This window comes from Silurus aristotelis, assembly GCF_946808225.1.
Source record: "Silurus aristotelis genome assembly, chromosome: 20".
Lineage (NCBI taxonomy): Eukaryota > Metazoa > Chordata > Actinopteri > Siluriformes > Siluridae > Silurus > Silurus aristotelis.
In genome coordinates, this window is record NC_139593.1 from 16,109,555 (window position 1) to 16,124,220 (window position 14,666).

Genomic DNA, 14,666 nt, shown 5'->3' on the forward strand with positions numbered 1-14,666 from the left:
CTATCTTCATCTATCAATTCACAAGCAATATGTCTGTCTGTTTGTCTGTCTGTCTGTCTGTCTGTCTGTCTGTCTCTCTCTTTTTCTATATAGATAGATAGATAGATAGATAGATAGATAGATAGATAGATAGATAGATAGATAGATAGATAGATAGATAGATAGATAGATAGATAGATAGATAGATAGATAGATAGATAGATAGAAAATTGTGTTACGGCGGAACCTAAAATGTGGTTCCTAGTTTGAACACGGAGGTATTATAATGGACACATTGCGGATGTCACAGCATGGAGCGCTGCACGCACAGTAACTGATGAATTATTAAGTTTACAGCGTTTTTTACATGTGTATTTTTTTATGTAATTGTTTAGTGTTGGCTTGAAACAAGAGTTCACATGGCGTCTCAGCGAGTTTGTCAAATGGTGCAGCGCCGTAAGTTTGTCTTTTATTCTCATTTCCACACTGACGCTGCTGACCTTGGCTAACTGATGTGGTGGACTCATTTAAATCTATATGTTCATCTTAAATAATATGTACATAATTAACAATCGTATTATTAGTAATAGTAATAATATTATTAATAATAATAATAATAATAATAATATCGCTTTAACAATAGCCGTAGACCACAAAGCACAATTTTTTAGATTCCTATGGAACAAGTCAGAGGTGACAAAAGAATAAACTCCCAGATTTCTAGACATAAAACTCTTTTTTTCTTTCATCTAAAAGGCTGATATATACCAGTATACCAGATATTGACCGGCAATATGCATTTCTCCAACCAGGGAAAATAAGCTTTAATAAAGGATGAGTGCAGGTAAGCATGTTGGAGGTCCCTTTGGAAATGACAGCTGCAGAGAAAAGATATATCAATTCAATTCAATTCATTTTTATTTGTATAGCGCTTTTAACAATGAACATTGTCTCAAAGCAGCTTTACACAGATAATGCGGTGATTAAAAATGAATATGTTCTTTATGAGTAAGTTTGTCCCTGATGAGCAAGCCGGTGGCGACTGGCGACTGTGGCAAGGAAAAACTCCCCGAGATGGCATAAGGAAGAAACCTTGAGAGGAACCAGACTCAAGAGGGAACCCATCCTCATCTGGGTTACACCGAATGTCCATTTGTGGCGGGTATACAATGTTGCGGGGTGCAGTGATGATCAAAAGCGAAGTGTATTTCTGAGTCAGTGTAGGAGACTGTTGACATCAACTACAGTCCAATCCAGGCAGGCCTGGATGAAGTGGGAAGATCCACGGGGGGGAGAGGGGCAGGAACAGTGGTCACTGGAGCCTCAGGAGCATGTTTAACTCGACCGAGAGAGAGAGAGAGAGAGAGAGAGAGAGAGAGAGAGAGAGAGAGGAAGAGAAGGATATGGATTATTAAGTGTACCTATTGTTGCATGAGAGTTAAAGTCACTGTGCAGTTTGGACTCCGGCAAGACTCGCTATAGCAGCATAACTAAAAGGGAGAACCAGAAGGCAACACAGACATGAGGGATATCATGCTGACATCCTCAGAAGCTCCCGTGTTAAGAAGAGCATCACACAAACAATTGTGGTGCAGAACAATAGCAGCATATTCACTGGACGCATGAGTCAAAATGAAATATTTACCCTAACTGATTGTATGGGGCTGCATTTCTACAAACCGAAAGAATTTAGTCGAAAGAAACGGTCTCAATTTTTACTGCAGAAAAGTATAGGCCGATGCCATCCATCATGCTGAACCATCAGGTAGGCAGCTGATCGACCTCTAATTTATTCTGCAGCATATCAATTACTCCAAACATACATCTATAGTCATAAAGGACTATTTTCATTAAAAAAAAAAAAACTTTCCCTCGTTCTTTTCCATTTTAGTGTTTGCTTTTTAATACAACAATCTGGAGAGACATAATGAAATTTATGTTCATTGATGACAGTAATCGTTTTAAAGAATATGCATCCGATCTTAACTGGTCCTGTGCCTTATTCCTTTATTAACACCGACTAGGCATAACTCAGTTTTGGAGATGCTCTGACCCAGTCATCTAGCCGTCACAATTTGGCCCTTGTCAAACTCGCTCAAATCCTTACACTTGCCCATTTTTCCTGTTTTTAACACATCAACATTGAGGACAAAATGTTCACCTGCTGCCCAAAATATATTCCACAAACAGGTGCCATGATGAAGAGATAACCAGTGTCATTCACTTCACCTGTCATAATGTCATAACGTTATGCCTGATCTATATATCGTGCTGAACTACTTGTGTGTCACATGGTATTTATTTTGTTGTCTTTTAGTTTTCTTAATATGAATGTGTATTCCTTTCAGGTTTGGTGTCCAGTGCAGCAGCCGAGCGGCTTTCCGCGTCCGAATTGCGCAGTTGGCGTAGCACCCTGTTCTCCAAAGAGCAAGCTCGACAGCGCTCGCTGTATCCTCGCATTGAGAAAATCGAGGTCACCATGGACGCACCGGGGCTACAGGGAACACTTCTGGTGATGAACAAGGGCATGTCCACACCATATAGCTGTGCAAGACGTGAGTCGGGCGAATATTTGGCATGAGTGTTGTGCATGGAACTGTCTAAGGCATCCCTCACACTGTAGCGAGTGTTGTAAATCTAGTGCTTTATATAAAAATGGAAAAATAAATGCTTAAAATTGTTGGGAATGAAATCAAATTGAGTGTTTGTGTTTTTAGTTTTTGTTTTTTTATTTCTTCATTCTTCTTTCAGATTTGACAGAGTGGCACTTGTCTAGTGCAGCTCTCGCACTGGTGGACGGAGAGCCATGGCACATGCATCGCCCACTTACTCACTCCTGCTCCCTCACACTGCTCACGTTCAAAGACACCAACCCTCAGCTCCTTAACCAGGTACTAAACCTTTACTGAAATGCTGTGAATTTGTAATGCAGGATTGGGAACAATATTTTATTTTATGTATGATCAAAACATGACTTTGCGTCTTAGGCGTTTTGGCGTTCCTGTTCAGCCTTGTTGGGACAAGTTCTTGATAATTCCTTCAAAGAGGAGTACAGTGTGGAGCTGCTGAAGATTCCTGAAGTTCCTGGTACACAGTAAAAGCTTCAGAACATGAACACAGCACACAGACAAGTGTTTTAACAATCCGTTGACGGATTACTCAGCGATATTACAATGTACAAAATATTAGCTCGCTCTGTTGATTACATTTACTCGAGTGTTAGTCAGAATTATTGGCACCCCCTATTAAGAGGATTGATAACAAAAGACTTGTGTAAAATAATCATGCAGCATAAACACCTAGTGATTTCACTTGTCTATCGAACAAGTGAATAAATTCACTCCTATAAAAATTATCTACATATGTAGACATATCAGATACACACATATCGTGTATTACAGGGTGCCAATAACTCTAGCTCTAGAAACTGTAAAGTAAAATTATTTTTAAAAAATATAAATAGTTTATTAGTCAACAGTATGCAAATGAATAAACATTGGCTGTGACCTTCTCTGCCTCTACCAGGTACACCTGCACACTTTAGGGGAATTTGTAGGCTGCAATGTAGTGCATAAATAAACAGTTACCAAACAGGTGCTGAAAGTGAAGGATATAATAAGGATAATAAAACGCTTTCATTGGCTGAAAGAAAAACATCTGCTCTACTAAAAATCTGAGATTGCTGAAGTTGACTAAATTAAAACAAATCCAACCATGATTGAGGATGCTTTTCTTGGTCATGCAGAAGTCTCAAGGAAGACAGGTCTTTCCACATGTTCTAGCTCATGTGCAGAAGCATGAAGCCATAATCAGCATTCATGATGCACTGTTCGATCAGAAAACATAGTGAAGCAGATGAACGACTTGTACAAGAACCATAGACACCGGTGGCACCATGACAATCTACACTCTATAGAAGTATGACCAGAAATGCTCAGCAAATTCCCTGGGAATATCCAGTGTATCCATAAAAAAAAACAACTGTGGTGCAGAACAGTGGCAGCAGATTCTCTGGAAGGATGGATTAAATATTTGGCTCTGAAGAAAGGCAGGTTGTTGCATTAGAATGGACATTACTCATAATCACACATTCGCTCATGATATTTCTCGCTCTCCGGTGTTTGTAATGTTGTAATAATGTACATGCTTGGTTTCACCCAAATGAGGATGGGTTCCTCGTTTAAATCTGGTTCCTCTCAAGGCTTCATCCTTATACTGTCTGAGGGAGTTTTTCCTTCCCACAGTCGCCCCCAGGCTGCTCATCGGGGATAAGAACATGTAAATTTAATTCTATTAATCGAACATTCTTTAAAGCTGCTTTGAGATGATGTCAATTCAATTTCTATAGCGTTATAGAAATGTAATTGAATTGCCAGACTGGCAGAGAGCAGTACAAGAATGAGTGTCTGCAGGCAGCACATAAGCGTGGTGAAGGTTCCTATGAAATTTTGAAGCTGCATTTAATTAAATAAACTTGACAAATCTGGTCAGAAGCAATTGTGTAAATCTTTACTGCTGGAAAGTATAAGTAGATTCTCATTTATCAGGGAGGAAGCTGATCAGTCCATGGCATTGACATCCTGCAGCATGTCAATAACTCTAACATACATCTATTTTTAGCAACAACAAATAAAGAAATCTAAAGGAGGTATTTTCGAGAGATGGTATGGCCACTACAGAGCCCTGATCTCAACGTCAATGAATCAGTGGAGGATTATATGAAGGGACAGAAGCAACTTGATACATCCTAAACCCACATAAGAACTGTGGTTAGTTCTCCAAGGTGTTTGGAACAACAAACCAGCTCCTGTGAAAAGCCTTTTGCAAGTATATCATGGAGAATTGATGCTGTGTTAAAAAAACAAAGTAATTAACCCAAATGTTGTTTTTATTCCATTTGTATGTTGGTAATTGATAACTACAAATAAATTAAATGTACACATTTGGTAGTCTTCATTTGATAGGATTTCTTAAAACTTTTGCACATCTATTTAAATAATATTTAAAATTCTTTGCAAGTTGTGATCTAAACCTGTTGTAGCCAAAAGATAATATAACAAGTGTAGACAAGACGTATGTGCCCATTTTGCCATGTGGTAGTACTGGCTGTAATGTTTCCTTGTGATTTTTTTTGTCTCTAGTGACTGCTGGTGCTTTCTGCTCTGATGTGGTCTTGGATCCTCGGTTAGATTCCTGGACTCCTTCAGAGGTGGGTATTTTGTAAAATGTGTTGTATAGTATGATAATCTGAATACTCAAAAAAAAAAAATAATTCAAACTGTTTGACTTTTATTTTAGCCATTAAGTTTACCTTAGTAGTGATTTTCATTGAGATTAAATTCAACGTTGTTTTTGTGCAGAGTACAAATACAGTCCCAATGAAATGCGGTTAGCATCTAACCAAAAGTGCAAATAGCAATTTATTTAAATTAATTAATTAATGAAATGTAAATATTAAGTTGCATCTAATGATTAGTTTGATAATCGATTAATCGGGCGGTTATTTTTTTCTTTTTTCATCAATTAATCAGATAAAATAATTCTTAGATGTTTTGTTTATTATAACTATATAAACCCCTAATTTAGGGTATTTATGTATAAAAGTGTACTTAATTTAAATCACTATGTGAATTGTTTATCTTTAATTTAGTCATTTTAAAGCTTATAGTGGCCGCTTGTTGAGGATCGCATGTGAACAAATTCACTCATGCTGGGTTGTTTCCTTCTGTAAACACCCCCCCCCCCCCCCCCAAAAAAAATAAAAAAAACAGCGTTTGATTATAAAAGGTGAAGCAAATTGTGTAAATTTTGCAGATGGCAAATTGACAACTATACTTAAAAGAATCAATATAAAATATAATAAAAAATTTTAAACAATTTTTGTTTAAAAAAATTTAGATCTAGATTATATAATAAATTAGATTTTTATATATTATAAAATATTCAAATATGGTCAAATATTTAAATTATATTTGCATCAATTAAATACACAAACATTAAAAACATGCGTTTGAGTGTAATAAAGTCGCAGTAAATCACGTTTAAAAACAGATAAGTTACTGTTGTAGTAGACAAATGCTATCCCGAAGTCACAAACCAACAGTTCACACAATAGCACTTCAATAAACTGCGCCATTTTCACATGATGTGATGTGACACCAGTGTGTTTAATATAAAATGCTCCCATACCTTGGATGACTTGGGATGCACACTTTTTTTTGCCATTTTCTCTTATCACACAAACCTGTAACTTGAGCAGCCCAACTAATCGAGAACGGGATTTATTATTAACGAATTACATTATCGATAATAAATTTTATTGATTAGTTGTTGCAGACCTAGTAAATATATAAATATACAACTATACAAATAAATATACAATAACCCTATTATGAGCGTGAAAAGGTGCATTATTTCTAACAAATAATACAGTATAAGAATGTGAACTGCGCTGAAAACAACTAAGCAGTTAAGCATTTTATTCCGTGCAAGTGGGAATCACATCCTTTTTAGCACATCTCTCAGAAACGAACCTTCCACTTAACTGTTAATGATCAAAACCTGTATGCAACTGGCTTTGAGTCCTTCCCTAAATACCCTACAGGAGAACATGCGCTCATTCACTCGTGAAGCTCAGCAGCTAATGCTTAAAGATATACCCTGGGAGCCTCTGGATGTGGCGCCTCCTGTAGCACTGGAGATCTTCTCTCATAGCAGGTATTTTTTCCTTTCTGACTAAAGAGCAGTTAAGTTAAAAACCAGGCTGAATGTTACTCATAAGTTTCTGATCTCTGATTCAAGTCTGTGGTTCCTGGTGCTTGAAATGCATAGGAGATACTGAGGATGAAATAACCAGTCCTGATTGAATGTGTAACTCGTGTAACATGATAGTAATGTAAAGGTTTCGCTTCTTTGTGTATGAGTCACTTTAAATAAGAGCTTCTGGCAATTTCCGAAAATGGTATTTAAATGGATAGTAAATGGAGACCATTTAGGTAAAAGAGGTGCAATTGAGATGGTTTGGACATGTGCAGAGGAGAGACATGGAGTATATCAGTAGAAGAATGCTGAGGATGGAGCCACCCGGACGGAAGAAAAGAGGGAGGCGAAGTAGCAGGTTTATGGATGTGGTTAAGAAAAAAAATCAAGGTGATTGGTTTGAACGAGGAACATTAAGAGGACAGGGGGGTATAGAGACAGATGATCCCCTAACTGGACAGGCAAAATAAGTGATTTGGTGCCTTTGTTTGTGTTTTCCATGTTAAGATTTACACGATTACACGATTGCTTACACAAAGCTGTTGCTCTCTGACACTTTCCTTTTCACACCTAGTTCGATTAACCCTTTCAAACAATCCCTTAGCGGTTCAGCGTGTATTTGTGAGCAAACCATGTGAATTTAATGCAGATTTAAACTGCTCAGTAATCTGTTTGTGATTGACTTGGAAAGCGCACCAACCAACCTCCAAATGGAGCTGATTGAACTTCAGTGTAGAGACACGCTCAAGTCAAAGTGCTGCACAGTTTCCATGTTTCCTCCCCGACACACTGCTCCAACTCCGTGCCCAAGCTGCTTAAACGCGGAGAGAGAGAGAGAGAGAGAGAGAGAGAGAGAGCGAGAGCGAGCGAGCGCGAGAGAGAGAGAGATGAATAGCACTGATGTGTGTTTTTATTTAAAAAAATAATTTTTCATGTGTTTACAATATTAAACTTTAGTTGTTTCCATATGAAAAGGTTCAACATTACATATCTGGATACATGGAAAACGCACAATTGCAGTAAATTTTTCAATAAATATTGAGTTTGGCCGCGACTTCGTCCCAGTTTTTTATTTTGGCCCACTGTGAATTTGAGTCGGACACTCCTGACCTAACTGAACTGTGTTTGGTTCTTTTAAAACAAACTATATGTGAAAACACCTTTATGCAAGGTTTCACTTCCGCTTTGTTACTTTTGTGAATGTTTGTCTTGTACTGTATTTGTTGCCTTTAGCATATAGATTAAAAAAGGAAGAATTTGGTTTCCAGAATCACACACCAACTGTATGCTCTGGTTCAGTGGATTCATTATTGAGCTTCCTGACTGACAGAAATGTACAGAATGTTTTGTTTTGAACTTTATCTGCACTCTTTCTGCCCTGTTAGATCCTGATTATGGAAAGGATTTCCCTTCAATTATCTTCAGTTGAAATCTGAGTGCATACATGGCATCATATTTCTTATAGTAACTCATTCAAATCACATTTTTTACTATACAGATATAAACAAGAGGAGGTGGAAGAAATGGCTGCTAAATGCCCTAGTGGCACAGTGTCATTATACAGGTCAGTACACACAATACAAACACTCATGGTTCACTAGACAATGGTGATTTGGCATTAGTCTCGAGTTTCCATCAGTGGACAGTTGATGATATCAACAATGATGGAACTATAATGAATGGACGTGGATTGGTTCAATTCTAAATCTGTTTTTTGGTATACATAAGAATAGACAATTCTTCTTAAAAAAGAAGAATTTTGAGAAAACATGCAATTATCAGTGCTTTTTAAAATCTAAAATCATGTGATAAAAGGACAAAACATTAAAATATGGAGCAGGTGGTAGCTCTTAAGTAAGGCCCTTAACCCTTGTTGCTCTGGGTAAGGGCATCTGACGTTAAAATTTGCCAATTGTCTTTATTGGTTTTTTTGTTTGTTTGTTTTTTGCAAGGTGTGGGGAGCATGTGACTCTGTCAGAGGGCCCCCTAGTGGTCAGAACAGGTCTGTGCTACCAGTATGAAGTAACAGCAATGCATACCCTGGGAGAAGGACAGTGGGGTTTGCATCGACGAGCCCAGGGCCTCTCACTTCCCCTCAACCTCACGGTAGAGTAATAATGTTACAGTTTATGTGGGTGCAGAAAAAAGGAAAGAGCGTGTCCTTATCCAGATATAAGATTAAATGGCTTACTAGTACAAAGGCATACATTGTGCACAGAATGTAGAGAGGTGCATGTGTATCTCATAAAGAATCATGGTGTTGTTTATTATTTTGGTTATCTCTGACTATTTTTTTTTTCCCAGGCTCACCATACAGTTTGGCGAAAGCTGAGGAAGAGAGCTGAGAAACTGGTAAGAAGGTTTAAACATGATTTACCGAGCACTTTTGATCATTCTGCTTATACTGAAATTATAAGGACTGAGATTTCAAGCCATTAATTTCTCTGTCTTACAGGTGGAGATTCCTTCATCTGCAGCCACTAAACCGGAAACCACATCCCCTTCTCCCAAATCTATTCCCTCACCATCCCAACACTGACCTGCAACTAATCCTGTTTATACATAAATATTGTTTCCTCATTGTGTAATTTTGCTGAATAAATCACTCATCATTGTGATTTTCTTCTATTTATTTTAAATGGATGGATGTAATATTATAGCATATCTGTGGAAACTTTAATTTAGGTTGATTAATTTTCAGAGATACTGAATTATTACAGATTCAATCTTACATTATTACAATTCATTTTTATTTGTATAGCAATGAACATTGTCTCAAAGCAGCTTTACACAGATAATGTGGTGATAAAAAATTAATATGTTCTTTATAAGTGTAAGTTTGTCCCTGAGCAAGCCGGTGGCGACTGTGGCAAAGAAAACTCCCCAAGATGGCAAAGGAAGAAATCTCTTCCTTTGCCAGACTCAAGAGCAAACCCATCCTCATCTAGGTTGCACCGAATGTCCATTTATTGCAGATTAAAAGACCAATTGGTGGATAAATTGCAAACTGATGGCAATATTTAAAGTTATAAAATACATAACTATATAGCAAAAAAAAAAAAACTGAATATGGAAATGTCTTAAATGCGTTAGTTTATAAAGTAATATTTGTATTATAAGACAATTTTGTGAATGTCTATAATTTAGTATTAGAAATTCTCTGTATTCTGTAAATATTCTATTAAAAAAAAAACCATGCTTGAGTGTTAATGTTAAAAAATTGGTTTAATTAACTTAGGTTAATTGTTATTTATAATAAATAAAAAAAATTCTGTGGTAAAAGAACAATCTCCCTGAGATGGCATGAGAAAGAAACCTTGATAGGAACCAGACTCACAAGGGAACCCATCCTCATCTGGGTGGCACAGAATGTCTATTCATTACAGTTCCATCATTGTAAAGGTGTGCAGTGCTAGGCAATTAAATGCAGCCTGTGATCCTGAGACATTTTAGTAAACTGTTGATATTAATTACAGTCCAAAGTTATTTGGTTGCTCAGTAACTTTGTGGATCTTTAGACTGATCATGTGGAATCATCCACAGCTGCAACAAGTGGTCTCCAATAGAGGAGAATTCCATCCAAAGCTAGGGGGTCAGGATAAATCAAGCAGATCTAAAGAGAAGAAAGGGACAGGAACACATTCACTTATATTCTTATCTTTTCAACTCAAACAACTTCACGAATAGGCTGTGATACAGTACGAATTTCATAACAAGGATGGAGCAGGAAACTAATATGTACCAGCTGTCCAACTCACTCTTCAGCATCTCCATCAGTCCTGAATCTATTTTCAGACTTTCACTCCAGTTTGGTTGTTGACACACTCATTCTCTTTTCTATCCCTCTCGTCTGATTGACTGCCAGCTCTTGCATATCGCTGTGTTGTTTTTGTTTAAAGCTGTTGCCTTATGACATTTATCATAGGAACAGAAATTCTCGACAGGTAGAGCCTCTGATACAGCAATCATTTAATATTGCAGGACAGTAGTTTAGAATCATATTGTGTGTCCCCAAACTCGTTTTATTATATAAACATGCTCCAGAGGTTTCAGTAACCACTGTTTCTTAGAGTATTGTAGTTTTATATATATATATATATATATATATATATATATATATATATATATATATATATATATATATATATGTATATATCTCAGTTATATATATATAAATCATGGAGGGGTCTGAAATTGTCATCGTAGGTGCATGTCCACTGTGAGAGAGATAATCTAAAAAAAATAAAAATCCAGAAATCACAATGTATGATTTTTTAACTATTTATTTGTATGATACCTCTCCTTAATACAGTGCAGTCGCCCTGTCCCATGTGCAGAAAAACACCCTTAAAGCATGATGCTACCACCCCCATGTTTCACAGTAGGGATGGTGTTCTTGGGATGGTACTCATCATTCTTCTTCCTCCAAACACGTTTAGTGGAATTATGACCCAAAAGTTCTATTTTGGTCTCATCTGACCACATGACTTTCTCCCATGACTCCTCTGGATCATCCAAATGGTCATTGGCAAACTTAAGACGTGCCTGGACATGTGCTGGTTTAAGCAGGGGAACCTTCCGTGCCATGCATGATTTCAAACCATGACGTCTTAGTGTATTACCAACAGTAACCTTGAAAACGGTGGTCCCAGCTCTTTTCAGGTCATTGACCAGCTCCTCCCGTGTAGTTCTGGGCTGATTTCTCACCTTCCTTAGGATCATTGAGACCCCACGAGGTGAGATCTTTCATGGAGCCCCAGTCTGAGGGCGATTGACAGTCATGTTTAGCTTCTTCCATTTTCTAATGATTGCTCCAACAGTGGACCTTTTTTCACCAAGCTGCTTGGCAATTTCCCCGTAGCCCTTTCCAGCCTTGTGGACGTGTAAAATGTTGTCTCTAGTGTCTTTGGACAGCTCTTTGGTCTTGGCCATGTTAGTAGTTGGATTCTTACTGATTGTATGGGGTGGACAGGTGTCTTTATGCAGCTAACGACATTTTAAAGGCAGACTAACAGGTCTTTGAGGGTCAGAATTCTAGCTGATAGACAGGTGTTCAAATACTTATTTGCAGCTGTATCATACAAATAAATAGTTTAAAAATCATATATTGTGATTTCTGGATTTTTTTTTTAGATTATGTCTCTCACAGTGGACATGCACCTACGATGACAATTTCAGACCACTCCATGATTTCTAAGTGGGAGAACTTGCAAAATAGCAGGGTGTTCAAATACTTATTTTCCTCACTGTATATATATATATATATATATATATATATATATATATATATATATATATATATATATATATATATATATATATATATATATATATATATATTGTTAAGCTGATCTCTCTCATCTGGCTTTGCTGAAATATATAGCTGTGTATCATCAGCATAGCAATGGAAGTAAATACCATGTTTATGTATAATTTCACCCAGAGGCAGCATATTTAAAGAGAAAACCAGTGGGTCTAAGACAGATCCTAAGACAGTGTGGAGAACTCACCATTTACATTAACAAACTGATAATGATCAGTCAAATTAAACTATGCCAGGAGAGAGCTGTTCCCTTTAAGTCTAGCAAGCAGTATAGTATGGTCAATAGTGTCAAAAGCTGCACTAAGGTCGAGCAAAACAAGAAATGAGACAAAACCCTGATCAGAGGCCAATAACAGGTCATTTGCCACCTTAACTAGCGACATCTCTGTGCTATGATGAGGCCTGAATCCTGACTGATACATTTTAAAAATGTTATTCATAAGTAGATGTGAGCATAACTGCTGTGCTACAACCTTTTCAAAAATTTTGGATATAAAGGGGAGGTTTATTATTGGCCTGTAGTTGGACAGCTGACATGGGTCAAGGTCAGGTTTCTTAATTAGGGGGTTGATAACTGCTGGTTTGAAGGATTTAGGTACATAACCAGGGCTAATGGAATGGAAGTTCCATCAATTTTAAACCGGTTTAATTACCTCTGGAATTATCTGTTTGAAGAAACTTGTAGGCAAGGGATCGAGAATGCAGGTTGATGATTTTGATGAGGAAATTAATAAAATTAAGTCATTCTCTTGAATAGGAGTAAAACTTTTATAATTACACTGCTGTCTTCAGTGTTATTTGTAAAATAGTTTTAGATTTTCCCTAACTGAAGTTTCATTTCAGAAGTTTACAGGCTCCATTTTAAGATTTAGAGTCCAGTTTATTTAGATAGACAGAGAAGTGGTTGAGGAGACTGAGTCAGGGACTGAGTCAGGGAATGTTAGCACCTCTGACCTTGGTGTGTTTGTCACAGAAACCCAGTATATCAAGTCACAAGGAAATAAGAAATACAGCAGAAAGGCATCCTGAAGCATAAACTATCTTGACAGAATTCTAGATGGCTAAACCTACCAAAGATGACTGCCTCAAAATGAAAAAGTTTTTACTATGTAGTTTTATATAAATATTTAAAAAGATATCAGCAAAGTTAAAAAGCATTTTCAGTTACTTTCTTGGTATTTATTTTATAATTATATGTCAAATAAACAAAGGTTTATTGACAGAATTCCCTTAGACCTTCATTAGTGTTTTGTAAGCAGGGTTTCTGTTTATTTTTTCAGAGATGTCAGTGTCCAAATTTTCTGTCTGGTAATCACATGCTCTATCACTGTACTTTTATTAATTTTATTATTATAAAGCGTATATCCTAAATCAATAAATGTATGCAAAACTGTTCTGTGACAATGGTGATTATTAAACGTGTTATTCAAATTGAATTGAAGATGCAGTAGAGAGAAATGAGTTTGAAGTGAGCTGGAGGGGGCCAGTGAGATCACATGACATAGCCCACCTCTGCATCTGTCAGGTTTGAAAGCCCTTGAGGAATGTCTCATGTTGTAGAGTGCGTGTGTGTTTGTGTGCCTGTACATCACTAGGGTGTGTTACTGTATTGCATGTCTGGCCTTGTCTTGTCAGCTGAAGCTGTCTGTGCGCAAAAGTGAGAGTGTGTGTGCGCATGTGTGTGCAAGGCGAAGTCGGTGGTCAGCACTTTGGCTGAACTGAGACAAAGGCCTTGTTGTGTGACTGTCAGCCTCTCAGCAACTGGTGCATCTGTTGTGTGGGGACAGGTGGCGGGATTTAAATGCCTGTGCAGTTGACAAGTTGCGATTCCACAATTATTTCAATCCACCCCACATATGAACTGTAGAGCATGTTTTCTAAAGCTTAGAAAAACTCATTATTGTTCATGTAAAAGTTTAGCATTGTTAGCATCTTTAGGTTTTTTTTTTCCTATAGTTTTCTATTTATTCATATTGTGTGTCTGGGGTTAAAGTTTGACCAGGTTTGAGGTAAATATCCACACTGCAAAAAAATATAGCATCCTTTCTTTTTGTCACTTTTATTTTACATTTTTATTTGCTTAATGTACCTGTACAATTAGCTTTAATCCTGAGTGCTGCATATTTCATATTCCAATTCCTCAACGTACAATTGCAACGTACATCTGTTAATATTACACAATATAACGCTGTGATATGTGATGATTTATTTCAAATTCAGTCTTAACATAAACTTAAGACTGAATTTGTGAAGGGTGAAGGGATTTTGCAACATTAAACAAGGAATTGAAGTTTTTGAGGTTGGCTTGCCAGCTGTTGTCTTTTCTCAAACTTCAGACCACAAGCAAGTGTGTAAAGGGATACTTTGGTCCTGCCCTGAAGAAAAACACACTGCCTGCTGCATGTTGTCGAGCCAGTGAAGATGTTTGACCCACAGCCCATTAAGACCAACAGTGTTAATGCCTTCATGATGCCAACACATTCTTAGCATTAATCTGTCCAACAAATACCCAACAAAGGTTGAGCAATAAAGTGAATGGTTAAACTGAAATTTGCAAAATGTATTTTTTTTTAAAAACAATCAGAATAAAATTTTAAATTGTTAA

General features: G+C 37.0%; 1 protein-coding gene across 1 annotated transcript; it reads left to right on the forward strand.

Moving 5' to 3' along the window:
• The first annotated feature begins 253 nt into the window (after window positions 1-253).
• mrpl39 (mitochondrial ribosomal protein L39) lies at window positions 254-9,356 on the forward strand. The gene is made up of 10 exons (XM_083522446.1): window positions 254-435; window positions 2,328-2,534; window positions 2,731-2,870; window positions 2,967-3,066; window positions 5,121-5,188; window positions 6,584-6,696; window positions 8,237-8,302; window positions 8,691-8,844; window positions 9,043-9,090; window positions 9,194-9,356. The coding sequence occupies exons 1-10, from the start codon at window positions 399-401 to the stop codon at window positions 9,275-9,277; spliced, it is 1,017 nt and encodes a 338-aa protein (XP_083378572.1). The 5' UTR covers window positions 254-398; the 3' UTR covers window positions 9,278-9,356.
• The last annotated feature ends 5,310 nt before the right edge of the window (window positions 9,357-14,666 follow it).

Excerpts from the sequence above, each read along its gene's own strand:
- mrpl39 (XM_083522446.1), top strand. The coding sequence starts at position 399 with ATGGCGTCTCAGCGAGTTTGTCAAATGGTGCAGCGCC. Across the intron at positions 8,303-8,690 it reads GGCACAGTGTCATTATACAG|GTGTGGGGAGCATGTGACTC; the intron begins GTCAGTACACAC and ends GTTTTTTGCAAG. Across the intron at positions 8,845-9,042 it reads CACTTCCCCTCAACCTCACG|GCTCACCATACAGTTTGGCG; the intron begins GTAGAGTAATAA and ends TTTTTTTCCCAG.